Source organism: Crocodylus siamensis, chromosome 13, assembly GCF_052110815.1.
Source record: "Crocodylus siamensis isolate JL-2025a chromosome 13, ASM5211081v1, whole genome shotgun sequence".
Lineage (NCBI taxonomy): Eukaryota > Metazoa > Chordata > Crocodylia > Crocodylidae > Crocodylus > Crocodylus siamensis.
Genome location: NC_143407.1, coordinates 10766393 through 10786808, shown reverse-complemented (window position 1 = coordinate 10786808; position 20416 = coordinate 10766393). Strand labels below are relative to the sequence as shown.

General features: G+C 50.5%; 1 protein-coding gene across 1 annotated transcript in view; it reads left to right on the top strand.

Annotated features, from left to right (window-relative positions):
• SLC6A17 (solute carrier family 6 member 17) overlaps positions 1 to 9164 on the top strand; it is a 52270-nt gene extending 43106 nt beyond the window's left edge. Inside the window, exon 12 of the mRNA XM_090025732.1 lies at positions 757 to 9164. Within this exon, the coding sequence (XP_089881858.1) occupies positions 757 to 1125 (369 nt within the window). The 3' untranslated portion in view covers positions 1126 to 9164. The remainder of the gene's footprint in view (positions 1 to 756) is intronic.
• The last annotated feature ends 11252 nt before the right edge of the window (positions 9165 to 20416 follow it).

Sequence of the window (20416 nt, the reverse complement as noted above, 5' to 3'; positions counted from 1 at the left end):
CTGGCTCCATCTTGGAATCACTTTTCTCTTGGTGTGCTTACCAGTTGGTGGGAGGTGACAGGTAAGAGACAACTAGAGTTTGGGAAGATCTTCCTCAGCAAATGCAGCAAATAAGCAGGTTACCATAGGTGGATTGTTCTTCTGCCTTCCATCCTATCCCCCTCTAGACCACATATTTTGCAATAGTAAATGATGCCGCTGTAAATGCAATACGAATGAAAATTAAATACTCAAATAGCAAATCAGAAAAACTGCTGGTAAATCCTCAAACTTGTGTGTGGTTGCATAAATCCACATTCAGACTGCGGGCCCTAGCACCACTGGCCCACTATGTAATCCAAGTGTATCCAGAAGTGTCAATCCTAGCCTTCAGATCAGTCTTACAGTTGGAGGTGCGGGTCCAGATTCTGATTTTGGTTACATCAGTGAATTTGTAGTGTATATCTGACATCAATCATTAGACCTGCCCTGGAGTTGCTCCAGAGGTACACTGGTGTAGCTACGGTCAGCACGTGACCACAGGATTTAAGTATCTTCTTTAAATACTTATTTCTTGTTTTGGAGCTTGCTCTCTCCTCTTGCTGGAAGGTTTCTCATTGCTGGAATCTCATGTCTTAAGTTCTTCCTGTGGTAATGCTAACCTGGAGGGTATGAAATCTCCCTGCTCTCCCTTTTGGAAGAAAAGTCTTGCCCCTTCTCAGGGGTACAAGATATGGGAGGTAGATGCTCATATGACACTGCCCCCTTCTCTTCCAGGCTTCAGAGAAGTTCCTCTATTACCCAACATGGGCTATGGCCATCCTCATCTCTCTGATAATCCTGGCTACTCTCCCACTGCCAGTGGTCTTCATCCTCCGCCAGTTCCACCTGGTGTCGGATGGCTCAAATGCCCTTTCTGTCACCTACAAAAAGGGCCGGATGATGAAGGACATTTCCAACTTGGAAGACAACGATGAGACCCGCTTCATTTTGAGCAAAGTGCCCAGTGAGACCCCCTCCCCAATGCCCACACACCGGTCCTACCTGGGCCCAGGGAGCTCTTCCCCGATGGAGATGAACAGCACACCTAACGGACGCTATGGAAGCGGGTACCACTTGGCCAGCACTCCTGAATCTGAACTGTAATGACCGCCCACCATCCTCCCAAACAGCCCTGGAGAGGAGGTCCCCAGGAGCTGATCCTGACCCCGAGGGCACCGATGAAAGAAACCCATCTTAGAATTTTAACCAGTAAGCAGCCATTTCCAGGGATGACATCATAAAGGGATTGTGGGAGGGAGCGGGACTTCCCTCCTGGCAACCTCCAGTCAAACGGCAGGATGCCTTCCCGGCTGCACTTGTGAATAGAAAAGAAAATGAAACAAGACACTGCAATAAATTTTATAGGGATGTTCCTACAGAGATGCCTCCTGGAACAAGTCAAGAATCTCTTTATTTCTAAGCACCTGACGGTTGGAAAAGGGACACACAATAAGGTGACAGCCAAAGAAGTTTCCCCTTCTAGCCTGGATCTGTTCCCCCTCTGTTCATTTTCCTTTAGGTAGGAGACGTGACAGCCTTATTCCAGTGAGCACATCTAGCCATCAATGTTCATACCATGATGAAGAGCCAGTTCCTTCCAGGTTTGTGTTGCTGTTGTGTCTCCTGTGCTTTAATAGCTCTGGAGACGCCCAAAGCCTAGCATCTGTGGACATTTCTTTCCATGCAGGACTAAGGTGTATCTCAAGTGGGCAAAAATGCTTTGTAGCCAGTGGCAGAGCCTGGCTGATCTTTGGGTGTCATCTTCTTTGATGCCAGTACAACATAATGGGATTGTGTCGGTGAATAACTTTGAGATGAGGAGATCCCCTTCTGGATGAGGCTTTAAGTTAGCATGCCCATTTACAATGCAGTGTTACTCTTCCAAATGGTAAAAGCAGCACGAGACCTCAGATGGATTCAGGTGTGTGAGCATGTGCCATGTGTGCAGGCCAGAATCTGAACAGAGTTACCACAGGGTAGATCTAGAGTGATCTCCTGGGAAACTGCAGGGTTCACACTGGATTCGCTCCTGATATGCAGCATATAACTGTGTGCAGGTTCCAGCCCCATGATTTTTATTTTCAATGCACTGTGTGAAAGAGAGCACTGGGAGAGTGGTGAATAGCTTCCCCTTGCCAGACTGGCTGAATGCTCTGCAGGGACAGGTAGCAAAACTGGGGCTATTGGACTCCTGGTTTAGCTGTCAGGAACTAGATCTTACCATTTGCCCTCGTCCTTGGTGTTAGCTGGATATAACTAGGGGCTGAAGGTGACCATGTGCACCCAGCATCTATTTACAAGGCCCAGGTATCCTCAGCCTAGGGTCCAAATTCCTCCCTGGTATATTCCCATAGACATCAGTGCCCTTATGCCAGGGGTGTATTTGGTTCTGGGGGCCATGCCTTGTTTCAGGAAGATGGAGCTTGGCATCACATGTTGTGGAGTCTCCTCTCAGTTAGCACTAGATTTTCACAGCTCTAACTGGCTTCTGTGCCTGACCAGTGGGTCTCTTGTTTGACCCAGTCCTGTCACAACCATCCATGGGTTTTGGGACCTGTATGAGAGAGTTATGCTGGGTACTCCCAGTTCCATCTAAGAGGTTAGGACCTGGTCCAGGTAGAGGGAGGGAGCATCACTACCCCACATCCATTTGTGAGTGTTTAGAGGAGCTGTGAGTGTGACAGATCCTGCTTGTCATGTCCCTCTGGGGCAGGGGAAGAAGTTGTCATCTCACATATTGCTACCATCTGAGCAACTTGCTGAGAACTTGCTCTTGCACTTAAAGCCAATGCCATAGACTCTCATCCCAGGGTCCAGGCCACTGATCTTATTTTGACCTTGCAGAGGCTGAGTGACTGTATCCCATCTCTGCCTCTTTTTTCCCCCGTCCCATCTCTCTTGGTTAAATACAGGCAGGCTAAAGACTGGTAAAAATCTCTTGGGCCTTTTGTTGTGCTATTGGTTTCCATGAGCAGCCTTTTCTCTTTCTGTCTCTATCTCTGCAGCTTCCCTTATGCAGCCAGCAAAGTTTTACATACCATATTTTACTGGCATATGACATGTACCTTTCCCCAAACAATTAGCCTTCCAAAATTGGGGTGCATGTCTTGAGTGGGGAAGCTGATTTTCTGCCCCACATAGAAGCACCTTGCTTTGATTCTGGGTCCACCCAAAGTTTAAAAGCAACTTCCCAGCAGCAGCAGCAGTGCCACTTCTATTGAGGCAGCCAAGGGAGTCTGTTGACTTAATGGTTCCCTGCTCTTTACTCCACAGGTGCTAATGACTGTCTCTTCTTTGCAATAGACTTGATTTTCTACTAATCAAGCTAACTTTTGTTCTGGCAATTTTGCTGTCTGCTAGCTGCTCCTGGTCTCTCGTGTCCTATTTCACAGTCTTACAGACTGTTTTATCTCCTTTCAAATTTGTAGATCTGCCCATTGAGACCAGTCTTTAGCGGCAGCTACTGTTTCATCTTCCAGCTGAGTAGGAAAGGGAAGGTGAGTGAGCTGAAGATTAGGCTCCTCATCTGCTCTGTGTGGCCATAACTCTAGCATTTTTTCCCTTCCTTTTGCCTCCCCACCAAAAAAGGTGTATGTCTTTATTTGGGGGCATGTGGTATATAAGGAAATACAGTAACCCCTCTTTTCTCCTTCTGCTGCATCTGTTAACTGAGATTTCTATAAGTACTTTAACTCAGGCCCTCAGTAGCCATTTCACAGATAGGCAAAATGAGGCATAGACTTGGCAAAGGGTGCAGTGTGAACCACTGGGAAGAGAACTGTGGCATCTGGGTCCCAGCCATTGGTCTGTGAACAGCAGGCCTCCGTGCCTCAGCCACTGAGGGCCTTTCATGTGAGGTCACAGCATCCAGAGGGAAGGGTTCCACTCTTAAAATGTTTCTGAGTCAAATTCAGTGATGTCATGCTTTAATATCTTTGCCCCAATTTAGAATGCAATACTTCTGCAAGAATGAGTGGTGACAAACCCAATAGCCCCTCTTCTGCCACTCTTACCTGTGCCCACCATTCGTGATGGTCTTTTCAATCCCATTTTTAGTGGAAGTTGGCTGCAGTGGGCAGTTGCTTACAACAGAGCTGAATGTAGGCTGCCCGGCATGACATGTGGACCAATTCTGATCTGAGACTGGTTCGATCCTGGCTACACTTCACAGATGCCAGGGGAGACGCTCCTGCTCAGCATGGGTATAGACAAGTTCTGCACTGGATTCAGTGAGCCTGGTCCCCTGCCATGTTTCTCTGTTGACTTCAACTGAGTTATTCCAGTTGACGCCAGCTGAGGAGCTGACCCCAGGGGCTTGAGCCATGTTCACTTTGCATATGCAGATGGCCAAGTTGGTGCTAGTTGCCCAGTTTTGCCAGGTATAGCCTAAGTTTGTTCTTCGCCACTCTGATGATTCTTCCCTCGCTAATCCAAGTGTCAGTGAGGAGCGACTTTACTATAATCACTACCCTGGTCTGGTGTGGTCAAAGGAAATCAGGGCCCAGGATCTTATCTGTAAAACTGAGCTAATGATCCACCCCTCCTCTGTAAGGCATTTTGAGGCTTTCTGCTGGAAAGTGCTGTATACAATGAAGTGTTATCCAGCAAAGCAGCATTTGAACTCCAGGTGGAGCAGACTGCTTTGTGGTTTCATGGGAGCATCAGTGCTTTGCACCAGCTGGGCTCTGTTCCCTATTCTGCCATTGTTTATACTGGGAACATCCCATGGCCGTACCCTGTTATCCCCGCTTGACACAAAGGAGAGATAGGGGTAGAACTGGGCCCATCACACAAAGAAACCTGAATGGATCCTGGGCCTTGATTGATTTGTAAATGACTTTTTTGATCCCAATACTTTGGGCAAGAGGAAGTGTCGTGGAAGGAAGCAGAGCCAGGGAATGTCAGGGCAGTGTCACTGGTTGTACAGTGGAGGTCTGTCTGCCTTCGGCCACCTTGGGAGCTGTGCAGACAGCTTCTGGGGGGAGAGTGAGGCACATGCAGCCAGGGTCAAATCTGTTCTTCTTTTTCTCTAGTCTCCCCCCATCTCCCTGCCCATCTTCTCCTTCTGTCTCTATCTGCTTGTGCTTTTCTTCCCCTCTCTACACAAGAGCAGAGGAGTCACTCCACGCCATTACACCATGTGGCCATCTGGACCAGTCTCCCCTCTTCCAGAGTGGCCAGCACCAGCTGTTTCCAAGTGGGAAGGAGGGATGTAAGGTATCTCCTCATGGTGAATCATGAAATAACATGCCCATATGGGAAAGCCCTGCTAATTCCTGACATTTCTAATTCTGTCTGTCTGTCTGTCTTTTCCCCTAGTGGGCCTTTCTCTCTCTGTGGACCCCATCATGGGGTTCCAGGCCAAGTAAGCCAGGGGTTATCACAGAAGCACAAACTTGAAGTCCAACATAGATGTCCCAGTGTGGGTCTGCATATCTGCTAGGACAGATCCCCAGCTGATGTAAAATCACATAATTCTAGATGCTTTGATGGGGGTTATACCCATTTATTCCAGTTGGGGGTCTAGCCCATAATTTCTTGAACCATGTTTTTGAGCCAGCAGTGAGTCTTTTCATTTCTCCTTCCTTCTCTTGAAAGTTTGGAAGCAATGGTGATAGACAAGTGAAGAAAAGCTATATTATATATATAGAATAATAATCTATAGATTCTATTTCTATTGTATATTTACTCTGTAAATGTTGGTGTAAATTCTGTTAAATGACAAACATATTCAAAAGTGACCCGTGAACTATTTTCATTCTCAGTGCTGTACAGATCTATTTTCATTGTATATTTGATATATTTATAATTTTATTTTATTTTATTTTTTTTTTAAGTGTGTGATTGGTGACTGCCCCCCTGCCAAGCTGCTCCCAGGAGTGGGGCTACAAGGGGGCCGCTGCCTTCATTTAATCTGTGGAAGTTCAGTATTGCTTTGTGGCATTTGCTAGGTATTAGGTTCCAGGGTGGGATTTCAGTGTTAGGTGCTGTTTGCAGTCTGTGTGTACGTGCGTTAGGGTTAGTACATGCTACGTGTGTTTGTATGTGTTTTGTTAGGACTGACTTTCGCTGTTCTTCAGTCACTTCAGGGTCTCTCTTTAGTTTCTGTTGGCCACCAATGCATTCGATTTTATAGCAGTGAATGTGGCTGGGGGAGAATTCACAAAACTTGTCTGATAGCTGTTCCCTCTGTCGGGCAGGGAGAGGGTTAATGCTAATCCACTGCAGGGTTTTATGCTGCCAGTCACTTCTGTTGATCTCTCTCATAGACATGAGGAGGAGCCAATGTTAGGGTCACATGCACCTTCTTTCTTTGTAATTACAAAATAACGATGTCACTGTACCTGCCACCCCTGGGGCTCCTGGTTCATCCCCACCCTGACTTGCATTGCTGGGAAGCTTTGGTGTCCTTGATTTTTATGCAAGCAGCTGCTGAAAAGACCAGTAGGAGAGACAGCAATGTGACACATTAACCACTGTTGTTAGCTAGGCTGAAACCCTCTAGAATGCGTGATTATAGCACAGGATGCAAACTTAGCAAGCACAACAGCCAGAAGGAAGTGCTGACTTTCCAAGTCCTGTCCAGAGACATGGCCCAGCTTGGGGCCACGCAGCAGTGTCCCTGCTTGCACTCGCATCCCCTGGGTGCTGCATGAAGTCTCTGCCCAGCCCTGGGAGCAAAGCCAGATGAATGAGTGCATTTCATAGGTCCTGGACCATCGGTCTGCCTTAAGACTGAAAAAACAAAAGGACAGCACACGTCCCTGCCCCAGTGCAGACAGATCATGCTCAGGGAACTGGAATGGCCGCCCAAGCCAGGAGGCAGTGTTAGGGAAAACAGTGAAGACTACAGAGGCCTTGCTTAGCAAGCACTGCAAGCTTAACTCGGCCTTCTCCTTGTGCACTGCAGCTGGCTTGGACAGTTGTATTCATCACGCAGGAGCCCTTAGGTCAACCTGGGTGCAGGGGAAGGGGCAGCTGTAGCAGGTTGGTTCTGCCATAGTAGACAAGGTCCCGGCCCACAGATGCAGACACCCTATTGTTTTGCTGTTGCTCAGGACAGGATGCTTTGCACAGCTCATCTATAGGGGTGGAATCAGAGGTCTCTGGCCTAAAAGCATCCATCATTACTGCATAAGGTAGAAGGCCAGTAGAAGCAGAACTATGAGTAGGGGCTCATAGGGTGAGTTTCACTGTCTTGAGGTATGCTCAGGAACTGAATCCAGATCCCTGGACCACACCTGCAGCTGGTGAGAAGCAGTGTGGCTGCACTGAGTACGCTGGTTTATACCACCTAAAGATCTCTTCCCCCCCACCCCCCTCCCCATTTTTATGGGGCATGGAGGTAATGCTCCAAGCCCACCTTGATCTAAGCCAGGGCTCTTTAACTTTTGGGTGGCAGAGGGCTGCACACTGTATAGGTCCCCCGGGAGTCCCTGCCATTGCCCCCCACCCCCAGCCAAGCCCCTTGGGGTCTTGCCTGCTTCCTTGGCCATGCTGCCCGGGGGGCCAGGGAGCAGAAGCTTGAGGGGGAGGGGGAGCCTGGAGACTCCAGCAGCAGCAGAGCAGTGGGGGGACCAGCACCTGGACCAGGAGCCCCTGGGCCTCAAGTGAACCCCTCTCCTGCAGCCTGTGGGCTGTGAGTTGGACAGATTTCATCCAAGCCATCCCAGACTGGAGGAAGGGGAAGCTCAAATCCAAGCCTCAGGTTTCAGCGGGGGCCAATCCAGATCAGGGAGTTTTGGCAACTTGCATTGGAAAGAGGCTCGGCTTTTCCTCCTCGTTTCGCTGCATAAACCATTGGCAGGACACGGTTCCATAGTAATCTCATTATGCAGTTGGCTCGCTGTGTGGTGGGTAATGGCTTCCAGCAATACATTCCCTTGGACAATGCTTTTAGTAACATGCTATAGATAAACACTGTTTTTGTCAATGCCTGTAAATGACTTAATATGTGGTGTGGAGTCCTCTGGAGACAGCGCAACCTGGATGCCATCCCTGGCTGAGGAAGGGAAGAGCCAGCCTCCACGTCGCCCCTTAACGGCCTCGTGCAGTATTACTAGGTAGAATCAGCCTCTGGTCCATTAGCAGGAAAGGGCCTGGCGGGTATCTAGTGAGTCAGCCTGGCTTTTGGCTGAGCCTGCAGGCTCCTGCTTTGCTTGGGTCATTTATCCTGGTGCTGAATCGTGCTGTCCAGTGGAGTTTGCTCTTTGGATGGATGTTATCTCTGCACCCCACTTCATTTTATACTGCCTGGGGGAGCATTGTCAGCATCAGCAGAGATACCCTCAGCAGACGTGGTGAGATGGACAGCCCGGGGGAGTCCTCCGGAAGGACCACTGGGGCTGTCTAGCTCAACCGTGCAGAGGTGAGATATCTGCCACCCTGGCAGTCTGAGCTCCTTCTCTGGTTGGAGACTTCCTGCTCTGCTCCTTGTTCAGTTCGGTGAGATTCAGGGAGAGGCCATTGGAACAACATGCCGTGGGTGCTGTTGCACAGCCAGCAGTCACCGCACCAGGCACCTGATGCAAAGGCCTGATCTGAAGACGGGGGCCGTCTTTGGGAGTCTTTCCATTGATGACCACAAGCTGCTGCAGCTCATTTCTAGGCGCAGCACCTCCCTAAAGGAGAGGAGATGCTGTGGTACTGCGGGGTGATGCCCATAGAGGTTTGAATGGTGATTAATGCTCATCCTTCTCTGATCCACATTTGGGGACCCAGGAAAGTCAAGACAAAGACTCCCATTGACTTCTGAGGACTTTAGATCAGGTCACAAAGGAGCAGAAACAAGGACCAGGACTAGGGAAGGAAGCAGACTCCATCTTTGCCTCGGGTGCCAGGGCTCTGAGGGCAAACCCTGAGGAGCAAGGTCTTTGTGCCAGGGCTCGTGGCATGAGCGGGAACAGAAAACCAATACCCGCTGTGGGTGCGGTATGTGGTGGGAGCAGCCCCGCTAGAACGCGATGATCGGGGAAGCACATATCTGATGAAACCCTCCTGTACAGGTCAAAGCACAGCACTTGTAGTAGCTTGTCTGTGTATCACATAGCCAGTGTATTTATGATGTGCACCCTGTGCCGGCAGGACAGTTCGGCAGTGTGAAAGAACTACTGTAACAACATCCAATTAAAAGTTTCTTCTTACCAAGCATCGCTTCCCCAGTTTCCTTTCTTGTGACCTGCGTCCAAGTTGCTCGAGGCTTCTGGAGACATGAGGGTGAAGCCAAACCCAGGGAAGAGCACACAAGAAACATGTAGATTCATGGCGGATGGGAGGACCTGGGGTGCAGGGATGAGCCTGGGAGCTGCTGAATAGAGAGTATGGCCAAAATCTGGGTATATCCTTCCACCTGGGTATCTTTCTTCTTTCCAGCTGGCTTGCCCTTCTCTCTCCTGTATTTTTGTGCAGCACTTAGCACTACAGGGCCAGTGCCTTCAGGCGTGGCTGCAGCACCCTAACTGCTTTTAATAAAAATATCAAGTAGCTGATGTGCCCTGATGCTCTTGTGGGGTCTGTCACATTCCCTCTCTCCAGCAAGCTCTTGCCATATGTCCCCTGGATCCTCCTCAGTGTCACCACATGTTCCCATCTTTGTACTGTTGGCTGTACAAAGCCATCCCTTCTACTGTCTTTGTCGCCATATGTTCCTCTCTCTCAGAAGCGTTCATACCGCTTATGTTGCCACGGTTTCCACGCACTATTTGGGTGCCAAGACGGAGCGGGGGGTGAGAACGAGACCACCCTGACTTCACGCTAGGATTATGCTAATCGGGACCTGGGTCTACAGCATGGTCTCATGTGAAAGATCTCCACATATTTTGTGCCTTAGGCACGGCTCTGACCCTGGGTCTACTGCCGTTCCCTAAAGGGGAGCAATAGGGGGTGCCTGTTGGAGCTTCCTCTTCTGTGCCCCTGTGTTCAGAGGGAGAATCATACATGGCACCTTGAATGTGGGGTACAGCATCATTCCCCTTGTGTGTCCAGTGTGCCTGGCTGATGTGTAGGGCAGATGAAGCCAGGGCTCACCTAGGCCCTGCTCACTTGCTGCAAGTGGGGACAATGTCTCCAACACAAGGACAGGAAGAATCCTTGCTCCTGTTGCTGCCTATGATGGGGTCAGAGCCCGCAGGGTGCAATGTTTGCTGCTGAAAGATGCTGTCATGCCTGCCCCCCGTGGGGGAGGGGAGGGTTGCGGTTGGGGTCCTGATGTTGGAGCTGGGAGCCCGTTCTCTCCAGCCTGCATCCACATCTCCACCCTGGCAGCGCCGTTGCTGTAGAAATGTGCCAATCCAATAATCTGAGTAAAGAGGAAAACACAGCTGCAGCTTTTGAGCTCGCTCCCATGTTATTAAAGCCCAGAGGGCCTCAGTGTATCCAGACAGAGGGTGTGACCATAACTGCTGTATTTGGAGCTACGCCAGAGCCGCAAGGAGCCCGGGAGTGAGTGTCGGCAGGCGCAACACAGATCTCATTGCATTAAGAGCTGAAGGGGCAGCAGGAAGACTCCTGGGCATGCATACCTCCTGGCACCTCAGCTGCCATGGAAGGGGGGACTGGGATCCACACAGGGGAGGTGGCAGGTGAGGGACTGGCATCCCCATCCCAAATTCAGCTGGGAAGTTGGTGAAGTTTCCACTTCGTCTCCCCCTTCCCTGTGCCCTCTGCCAACTTCTGAATCCAGGCAGGTGACCTTGGAGGCCAGCAAGAGGTGGCAACAGGGCTCTTGCAGCTACAGGGCTTCCCCTGAGGGCTATCCCTGACCTCCTGCAGAAGGCTGGGACAGCGTGTTGTCACCGCTTCTCATCTGGGGGAGCAAAGCATCATAGGATGCCCTGAGATCCTTCCAAGGGTGTTGCAGGTTGCCTGACAATATTAGCACCGTTAGGTATGTAGCAGTTGGGATTCACAAGTTAAACCCAAAGATTTCAAACAGGAACCTAGGGTATTAAAAACATTCTGCATTGCTGTGGTCTTTCTGAGTCCTTTGCTACACAAGAAGTACTCTATAATTTTTCCGTAATCAAAAAACAAATGAAAGTTCAGAGCTGACATGCCTCGAATCTAACTCGAGGTGCCTTGAATCAGATGAGAGGATGCCTCAAGTCTGGAAAGGCTGAGAACCACTGACAGATGGAGGTGACACTAGTTTAAATCGTTTGCAGCTACTAGGGGAGCACTTGCCCTCCAACCATGCAAACACTATGAACAAGTTCGCAGTGGAAAGTGATGTACAAATGTTCAATACTTCTGTAAATGTAATGAGCTGCACTGACTGTTACCACCCCAGGAGGTAGGGTGACACAGAGACACCTTCTCTGGCTTCCTTCATGAAGTGGTAACCACTGCTGCCTGGCGCCAGGAGCACACTGAAAGCCCCCTCGGTGCTGGTGTCCCTGGCTTGGGTACTGGAAGGGAAGGGGTAAAGCCTCACCTGTAAGCCAGGGAGTAGTTTGCTATCCGGTGCATCACATCACACTACCAGCAGGATGTCAGTCCATTGACTTCTTGTTGCCATGGTTGTGCCTGGGGGTGTCTACCGCGTACCTCTTGAATGAACTGATTTGCTCCCTTACAGGTCTCTTCCCACACTGAGCTGCTTGTTGGTCTTTTATTGAGGACCTGGTGATTGTCAACCTAGTCCCCACTTCATACTTATCTCCTGGGAGGCAGCTAATTAGTCATAACTGGGTGCAGAGGGTTGGACAAGATGACCCTGGAGGGTCTGTCCCTTTTAATGGGTCATCACACCCAGTGACACCACCCATGCTATTGCCCACTGATTTCAGGGACAATGTAAGGGGGATTGCAGGACCAATGTAAGCCTCTGACCCAAAGTTGGGGGTGTTGGCAGTCTCCAGCATTAGGTGTTGTCCGAGCTACCATCTAGCTTAAAGCAATCATTTCAGCACAAGGCCTGTAAAATCAAAATCCCTCAGGCCAAGAACGAGGCTTTCACAACCTCCTCTGCCTTTGCCCAGGACATCGCTCTCTCCCTTTTGGTTTCATCCTTCCAGCTGCAGCAAGGGCCTCGAGAGCTGTAATTAAGCAAAGAGATAAAGGCCCATGTTAGTGGAAAGGGCTGGGAGAGGTTCCATTAGTGGCAGCTGGATCTGAAAGGGACTGATAAAGGGGAGAAATTAAATTAGCAGAGCGGGGAGAGGAACTGGTCGTGGCAAGGTTTAAAAGCTCTCAGCACCCTACATGGATTCTGCCGACACGGATGCTTCACAGAGGCTTATCTGCATTACAGCAACGCCTGATAGGGAGCCCTACGGGCAGGGACGCGGTGAGAGACGGCCCTTTCCCTGCAGAGCTGCCAATCCAGCCAGGCAGAAGGGATTAATATTGTTACCAAACAGCTGGGGGAAAAGGGCTAGAGGGATGAAGTGCCTTGCCCACGGTCACACAAGAAAGCTGCGGCACAAGCAGGGGCTGACCACAAATCGTCTAGGACTGGTTCATCAGCGTAACTATAAAGCTGTGCTTCTTCACGGCTATTCTGGGGACTGCAGGGCCTCTGGAGATTACCAGTTCCCTATTCATGTGGATCCTGTGCATGCCACTTGCTATTGGACTTTTTGCACATCTTCCTGTCGTGGATCTGTCCTGGCTTTGAGACCAGAGAGCTTGTGCACACCCTGTTCCTTACCCAGAGGGGCCCTTTGCACAGATCTTTACCCTTCCCTGTGCCACCAGCAACTCTGGATCCACAAAGGGCTGCCCATCTGTCATTCCCTGTAGGGACAGGCTCAGGTGAAGCCAGCGTGAGGAGGGCAGATCAGAGCCCTGGGCCCTGCCAGGCCCGATCAGGGCAGTCCATCCCCTGAGGCTTCAGGGAAACAGGTGCCACCTGCAGCAAGCCCAGGTCTGTGCTAGGGTCCTAATGAGGCAAGGAGGGCAGCCAATACCCTGAGGGTTGCACCTGGTTCAGCCTTTAAAAGCTAGGCTCAGCCAGCAGTCATTTGTCTGGGCAGTTTTAGATGTTTGCTCTTGCTGTGTTTTCCTGCTTCTCCTGTTGGCTCTCTGGCTTTGGTTCTGCTCACCCTGACTTGGCTCTGGCTCTGGATGCTGGTTCCTGACTCCTAGCTCAATCTCTGTTGACTTCTGGGTCCCTGACTGCCCGTGCCATTGTCCCTAACAGCCAGGACTTAGCATCTCTCAGGATCTTTGCTTGGACTTTGGTAGGTGAGTGAATAGCAAATACCCAAGTATGCTGTAAGGCTTAGGGATTCCCAGGAAAAGGAGAAAAGTGCTATTGTGTTGCCCTCAGTTGGCTGGTCCATGTGCAGGATAAGTCTCCTACTGCTGCTGCTAACCAGCAGGTTTACCTCTTAGATGAGGTAGCGGAGGCTGCTGCACTGGAGTGTCCCCTGGCTGGTGACTCAAAGTAGCATCCAGGTGACAGGGCAAGGCTTTCCCCAGCAGAAGCTCTTCGAGGCAAAGGACTTTCAGGCCCTTGCAAACCCACCGGAGAGCAATGCATCCCCACACAACTCTGCGTCGGGGAAGTATAATCCTTCTTCTGCAGCTGACGCCAAGCCCTCTGCCTGGCTGCCCACCGTTCCCAGCCATGCCATGCTATGACACCCTCACAGCACAGTCCCCAGCACCTTCCAAGCAAACTGGGGCAGAAGGGCCCTTGCTATGGTGACTCTTCCAGGCACACCTGTCTCCTCTGCCATTGCCTCTGCCTCTACACCTCTCATCCAGGCTCCCCCTCCGCAGTACATGCTTCACTCATCTCATTCCCATCACCCTTTCATGTCCTTCACCTCCCCATCTCTTTTCTTCTCCTTCTTCCACTCATGGCCTGGCATGGAGGAGATCTGGGGTCTGTTCCTTGTGCTGTGGCCCTTCTTTTCTTTGCACATTGTCTATTTAGGTGGGAAACTCTTCATAGCTTCTTCCTCTGGGTTTGTCCAACAGTGTCTCATGTAAGTGGGACCTCTGTAAGGCAGACAATAAAGCCATGCTCCTGTTTCAGTCCTTTACTGGGCTATTATAAAGGGGTGCTGTTATGGGTGGACTCTGCCCCAGCCAACAGATATGGGTTGGGGGGGCCACACAAGACTGACAGGAGTCAGTATCCATTCAGATTGGTGACTACCATCACAAGAGCCACTTGGCTTGGGGCATATGCTTGGATTTTGGAGCCCTCATGGGGTTTGGATCTGGACTTCCCATTCAACCCTTTGCAAAATGTGGATGTCAGAGTTGAGGGTTTGAGCCCACGCAGGCATGGGCAAACAGGGTGGTCACCTGCTCAGAAAGAGGGCCTGAAAATGGTAATTTTTTTCCCGTTGTCCAATTATTATTATCATTATTTCTGGCGAAGGGGGGCTCAATACTAAAAGTTTGCCCAGGACTGCCGAGAGTCCAGGTATGGTGCTGTTTGAGCATCACCAAAGGTTTAGATGTCGTGACAGCACCTGACCTGGGGCTGATTGACAGATCTCCACAGACCTCATGAGACCGGTGCTATTTGATCCAGCAGCTGAGGATCTGGCCTGTTGGTAGAGAGAGAGTCAGCTCTGGGGAATCGCATGATTCTCTGTTTTCATTAAAAAAACAAAGCCTCAAGTCCCAGCAGGAACCACAAGAAGTCTGCAATTTATATGTTTAAGTCAATCACAGGCTTTTTACAGCCTGCCTTGTGACTTCTTTTTGCACTCCTCGGGGCAGTGACGCTGGGTGTTTAGGGCTTGGGGGTTGTTAGCTTAGAGTGAAGCATTTATTCTCTGAGCATTAGTCTCATCAGTCCAGGCCAAAGCCCCACTGTTCAACAGTAGAGCCGGTCAGAGCAGTCTCTTGCAGGAATGTAGGCATCAAAGAAGCCTCCCATTGCCAAGAAACAAAAAAAACCAACCCAAAACTTTTTTTGCTAAAAGAGTTTGTGGGATTGTCCATTCTAGCTTTTGTCACAGCATAGCCAGCAAGTCCCTTAGCAATGTGCTGCAGGTAGACCGCATAGGAGGTGCAGGCACTGATGCTGCCTGACTGCTGCAAGAGTGGGGGATGTATAAGAGTAAAATATGCTCAGAGGAACCTAGGAAACAAACTCATGCTACAGAGGAAAGGATAAGAGAGCGGGGAAAAAATCCAAACCAGCCCTTATCAGTCTAGCCTGGAGAGGCAATTCTGTCCTGATCCCAAATCTGGCCATGAGCAGCCCAGCAGCCATCTCTTGGCTCATGGGAAACAGGTCATCATCAGCATCCCTGAAGGGGAGTTTTGGTTTTCTGTCTGCAGCCTGTGTTTCTCTTTGCTCCTCTAATACCAGGAGTGACCCTGGGGCGGGGGGCACCCTTTGAGGCAAAGGCCTATGCCAACACTTTCATGGTTCTTTGAAAGTCGACTTTTATGCACAGCCAGAATGGGAGAATCGAAAGAAGTGACAGAGCAGTTCCAGGAGGGCACCCATAAGCCCTACAGAAAGCCAAATTCAAGCGATGAAGGGAAGGCCGAAGAGGGAATGTTCTCTGTAGTTCAAAATGCTCCCGCACTGACTAGTCTGTCTGGAAAGGACCCAGCATGTACTAGACGCTGCTACCAGCAATAATCCCTAACTCTCAAGTAGTTTAATTCAGCTGCAAATCTCCATGCGGTTTGCAAAGGAGATTGGCGTTAAGGCCCCCATTTTACCCGCAAGGCAACTGAGGCACAGGGGGGGAAGGTGACTAGCTGAAGGTTCGCAGGAGGCTAGTGGAAAAGGGTTTCCCAAGTCTGGGAAATCCAGACTCCTCAAGTTTAAGGTCAGTGCCCTCAAGGAAGGATCTCTGCGTTTTGTGAAAAAATGTTACTGATGCAATTGTTCGGTAATGCAATGGATGGAACCAGATTCGGTGTCTGGCTTGGGGGAACCCCCCAATCTCTGCCCTTTTCCAGACTCTCTAGCTTACTCCTAAAATCTTGGAAGGATCCACAAGATGGCACTGTCACCACAACAACAGCAGCCTGGGGACCCGGTGTTACAGCCGCACGCCATCCATGCTTCTCTGCAGCTCAGAGTCCTATTAAAGGAGACGTCTGTGATCAGGAACACGGGCAGTGTCTCGGTGCAACTTGTTCCTTTGCAGTGTATATGGTAGTCCTGGTACGGAGACCATCGCATGTGGCACTCAGGCTCATCCTTCGGGGGTCTCAGCCCAACGATTTTGCCCCCAGAACCAAGTCTGGTTTGCAGGAGATCACCTGAATAGAAGATGCAGCACAAAACTAGCGGTAGAGCCTGCCTTCGTGGACGATACGCTGCTCGTCAGCTGCGAGCAGGAACTTGCAAGGATGTATGGAAAAAGTACGAAGCAGCGGCTTTCCATTTCGGAGCACTCTGCAACGCTCTCCCGCTGTTCAGGGGGGAGCACTAATACATCTCGTTGAACTTGCCCAAGAGATGGAGGTCTGAAGACTGTAAATGTGGTGTTTGGCATTTAGCAAGGATGCTGGGATGACCATATGCCTTCTGCTCTATGAAACCTTTAATGGCCCGGTGGTCCAGATCTCAGCTTTACTTCTTCCCAACTGAAAAAGGAATAAAATGCTTTTCTTCAGCCTCCTGCTGGAGCCAAACTGAGCTCTCTCCAGACATGGGTCTCTCTCTGAGGAGGCCTTGTACACCAGGGTCCCATCTTTCTGCACGGACACTTTAAGGGTCTGATGGCCTTCTTGAACAGTGTACAGGTCTGCACTGGTATCATTGGCTAAAAGTTTCTTTTCTCTCCACATGGGAGTCATTTATCTGGCTGGGCACTTCACCTGCCACCCCGGAGGTGGCCGCACTGTAGTGATGCTAGAAGGATATGCTTTGCTCAGTACATCAAGGTCTCTGGGGATGAAAGGCACTATATAAATGTAAAATCTGAGCATTGGGTCACATCCCTACAGCCTTCATTGCTACTTAATTCTGGCCAGACTCGCATTAAGGAAGGCAAGATTTGATCTATTATGATAGATTTATTATGCAGGGAAGCAGTAGAGTTTGCTTTTCTTAATAACAATTTCCCCAGTCTAAGAAACCAAGAGCCAGATCTCCAACTTAAACCATCTGGGTTACCACTGTGGAGCTGACACGTAAAGTCCAGTGCCCAAGCTACTGTAGGGGAAGGGTGCTGGGTTTAGTACTTTAACTGTGGATCAAGCAGAAAAGTAATGGAACGTATTTCTGTCACATCAAAGTGCCAAATTTCATAGACATTAGGGCTGGTAGGGACCTCAGAAGATCATTGAGCCCAGCCCCCCGCCCAAAGGGCAGGAAGTCGGCTGGGCTCATAGGATCCCAGCAAGATAAGCATCTGATTACACCCATCCCTCCTTGGATATGCAAAGAGAGACTGCAGAAGCCCATTCACCCCATGCAAGAAGCAGTTAATGATGGGGTGGAGAGGATGCCCAGGGCAGCAGAACTAGTAGTGTCTGTCTGCAGCACTAAGCACTTGCGGAGATGTGGACCTGGGCCTGAAGTCACCGCTGCGGATGCCACTGAATGGACTCCGGGGAGCTGCAGTGGCTGCAGCAGGAGGGATCCTTGCTGCTTTGCTTCTCAGCTCCCATGACAAAGCCCTGGCTGGACTAGCAGCAGGGACAGAAGCAAGGAGCTCTGAAGCTGAAGCCACTACCTGAGTTGGTCCTTCACCCTACCCCTACCTCCCCATCCTGCCTCCAGTCCAAGAAAGAAGAGCCATGAGAGCCTTTCTCTGGACTTCGGCTGTGACAGTGGGCCTGATCCCAACCCCGCTGAGCTTGGGGGAAGGCTCCAGTCAACTCTCTTCCCTGAGTTTTGGGTGGGGCAGGAGTGACATCCTTGCGCTGGCCTGCTGCGTCCAGAATGTCGGCACTGCGTGTGGCTCGAGCACCCAAGGTCCTGTGGAGTGGGCCAGCCTAGGCACACCATGCAGCTGACACTGACCTCCAGTACACAGGGCATTGGCCTTGGAAATTATTTTTGTCCCCTATTCCCTTTCCCAAAATGTCTGAAGTCTTCTACCTGGGCAGTCAGTACAAACCACCTAATGGGAGCTTGCTTGAGGGCTCATCCTAGGCATGTGACATCAAGCAGCACAGCTGTCTCCAGGAGGGAGCAGTTTCAGGCATGAGAGCTTGCTACTAGATGGACCCTGCTTTATGGGACCATTGGTTATCCTGTCCTTGGGTTCTGGCAGATGCTTAGCCCAGACACCATTGGAAAGCTCCTTGAACTTGCTGTGCACATTATGGACCCTTGACAGATGCTCTGGAAGGGGGACTGGTCCATAAAACCCCACAAATACTGTGCTCAGGAAGGGAAGGAGGTGTGCAGAAGTGAACAGACTCGGGTAGTCTCATTCCACGCTAGCTCTCCAGGGCAGGCTAGTGCATCAGGGAGAACAGATGGAGAGGATATGTCCTCTGAGAGAGCTGACTATATTATCCCGCACCCTCGTGGAGTGATGTGGATCCCACTTGAGGATCTAGCCCAGATGGTAACTAGCTCTTGATCTGCCTGCGAGACAGAGCTGTGGGTAGAGCTTAGGACCTTGTACAATAGCGTAGGCTCTATTCATGGCTCTGCAAGCAACTGGCTCCCTATCCCCAGCCAGGTCTCTCCAGATCTCTCTCCTGCATTCACCAACAGTGAAACGCAGAGACTTCTATTGCTACATCTCTGTGGACCAAGGCTTGAAGCACTGCTAGTAAAGATTTCATAGACGTTAGGGCTGGAAGGGACCTTGACGATCATCAAGTCCAGCTCCCTACCCCAGGGGTAGGAAGGCAGCTAGGGTCAAAGGGTCGCAGCAAGATAAGCATCCAAACCTTTCTTGAATGAGTGTTTAGAGAGCCTCAGATGGCATTAGGGTGCAGCTAATGGATAATGCCTAGCTAGCCAGATGCTTATGGGGATAGGCAGATGGGGCTGGAGAGAGGAGGGTGAGGTGGGGATGGCTAGGTTGACAGGTAACGGATGGATTGACAAATGCATATAAACATCGAGGCACAAAGCAAGCTGTGCTGCAGTGCAGTGCTGGAAGGGTTAATCAGTTCAGAGAGGAGAAAAGAGAGGGGCTGAGCTACCACTCAGTGGAAAGCCAGGAGCGGAGTGTAAAAGCAACGAACAGCAAGAGGCGCTTCCCAAGCAGCCCCAAAATATGGATGTGCCTCTGCCCTCCCCCTGGAGCAGCCCTCTGCTTCTCTGAGCTGTCCCCCCTTCCCCGACGCGCAGACACACACGCACACTTGCCTTTGGAGAACCCCTCCCTTGCTGGATCCCTGCCTGGGAAGGTGGAGAGAGAGAGAGAGAAGCAACGAAGCAACAGATCTCTGTGGCCCCAGCCTGTGAAGCCAGGAGCCAGCACCTGCCAGGTGATGCAAGAAGATACTTGGGGTGGGAGAGAGCTGCACCAGCCCCTGAGCTGCGACCTAGCTCTGCTTGTACCCCCGCTCCGTGCTGCCGATGCAAAAAGTGATCGTGAGCCGCCAGCGACTGATACACAGCCAGCCTGTAGATCCCACCCATTCATGCTACTGAGATCGGCTTGGTGCTGAAACCCAACCCTGGATCAGAGAGGAGAGGCAGAGAGAGGGGGCAAGTCTGCTGACAAGTGTGCATACATCTCCTCGACCTAAAACTGACACCGCCCAGAGGCCCTGCAGTGTCCCAAGGGCCCGCCTTGGGTCAGAAGCTCACCTGGAGAGGAAAATCTATCCATCCTTTCTGAGTTGTGTGTTTCTTTCTCAAAATAAAGCCAGTGTCCCCATGGGTCTGGTGGTCTCGGATGGGAAGCGGATTCTATGGAGTGTCTGAAAGCAGATGAAGGTGCCATAGAGGAAACCAAAACCAGTCCCTCTTGATTTTGGGGACGCCACCTTTGCCTTGGTCAGGAGCAACTGGTGATGTGCTTTCTACTCTACTTCCCAGATCAGCGGAATAAGCAGGGATCTCTCTTGCAGGCAGGAGCCAGTGCATGAAAACAGTTTAGTCCACGGTATTTCGTGGAGGGAAATATAACACAAGGGAAGAAACACTCTAAATATAGACAAGACCAGGTATCGATAGCTCTGTGTGTGTGTGTGTGTGTGTGTATTTGTGTGTGGTGTGCATGCATGTGTGTGCAAGTAAAGAGGGCTCGTCTTGCGGTGTAGATTTGAATCGTTTCCCTTCGGGTTCTTTCAAACTTTCAAATTTATTTTGAACCAGGGTGAAGCTCTCAAGTCTACTTTGGAAAGAGTCTGTTTTGGATTTTGTGTGTGTGTGCGCCACCGACACGAGCCAAGGGGGGAGGCAGATACTTCAGCAGCAGCAGCAGGAGAAAAAGTATTTTGTTTTTGTTCTCAAGATTTTGTTTTGTGAATCCTCTTCCCCCGGTGAGATACACGCAGATTTTTGTTCCCTTAATGAAGAGATCAAAGTGCCTTTGCTATTAGT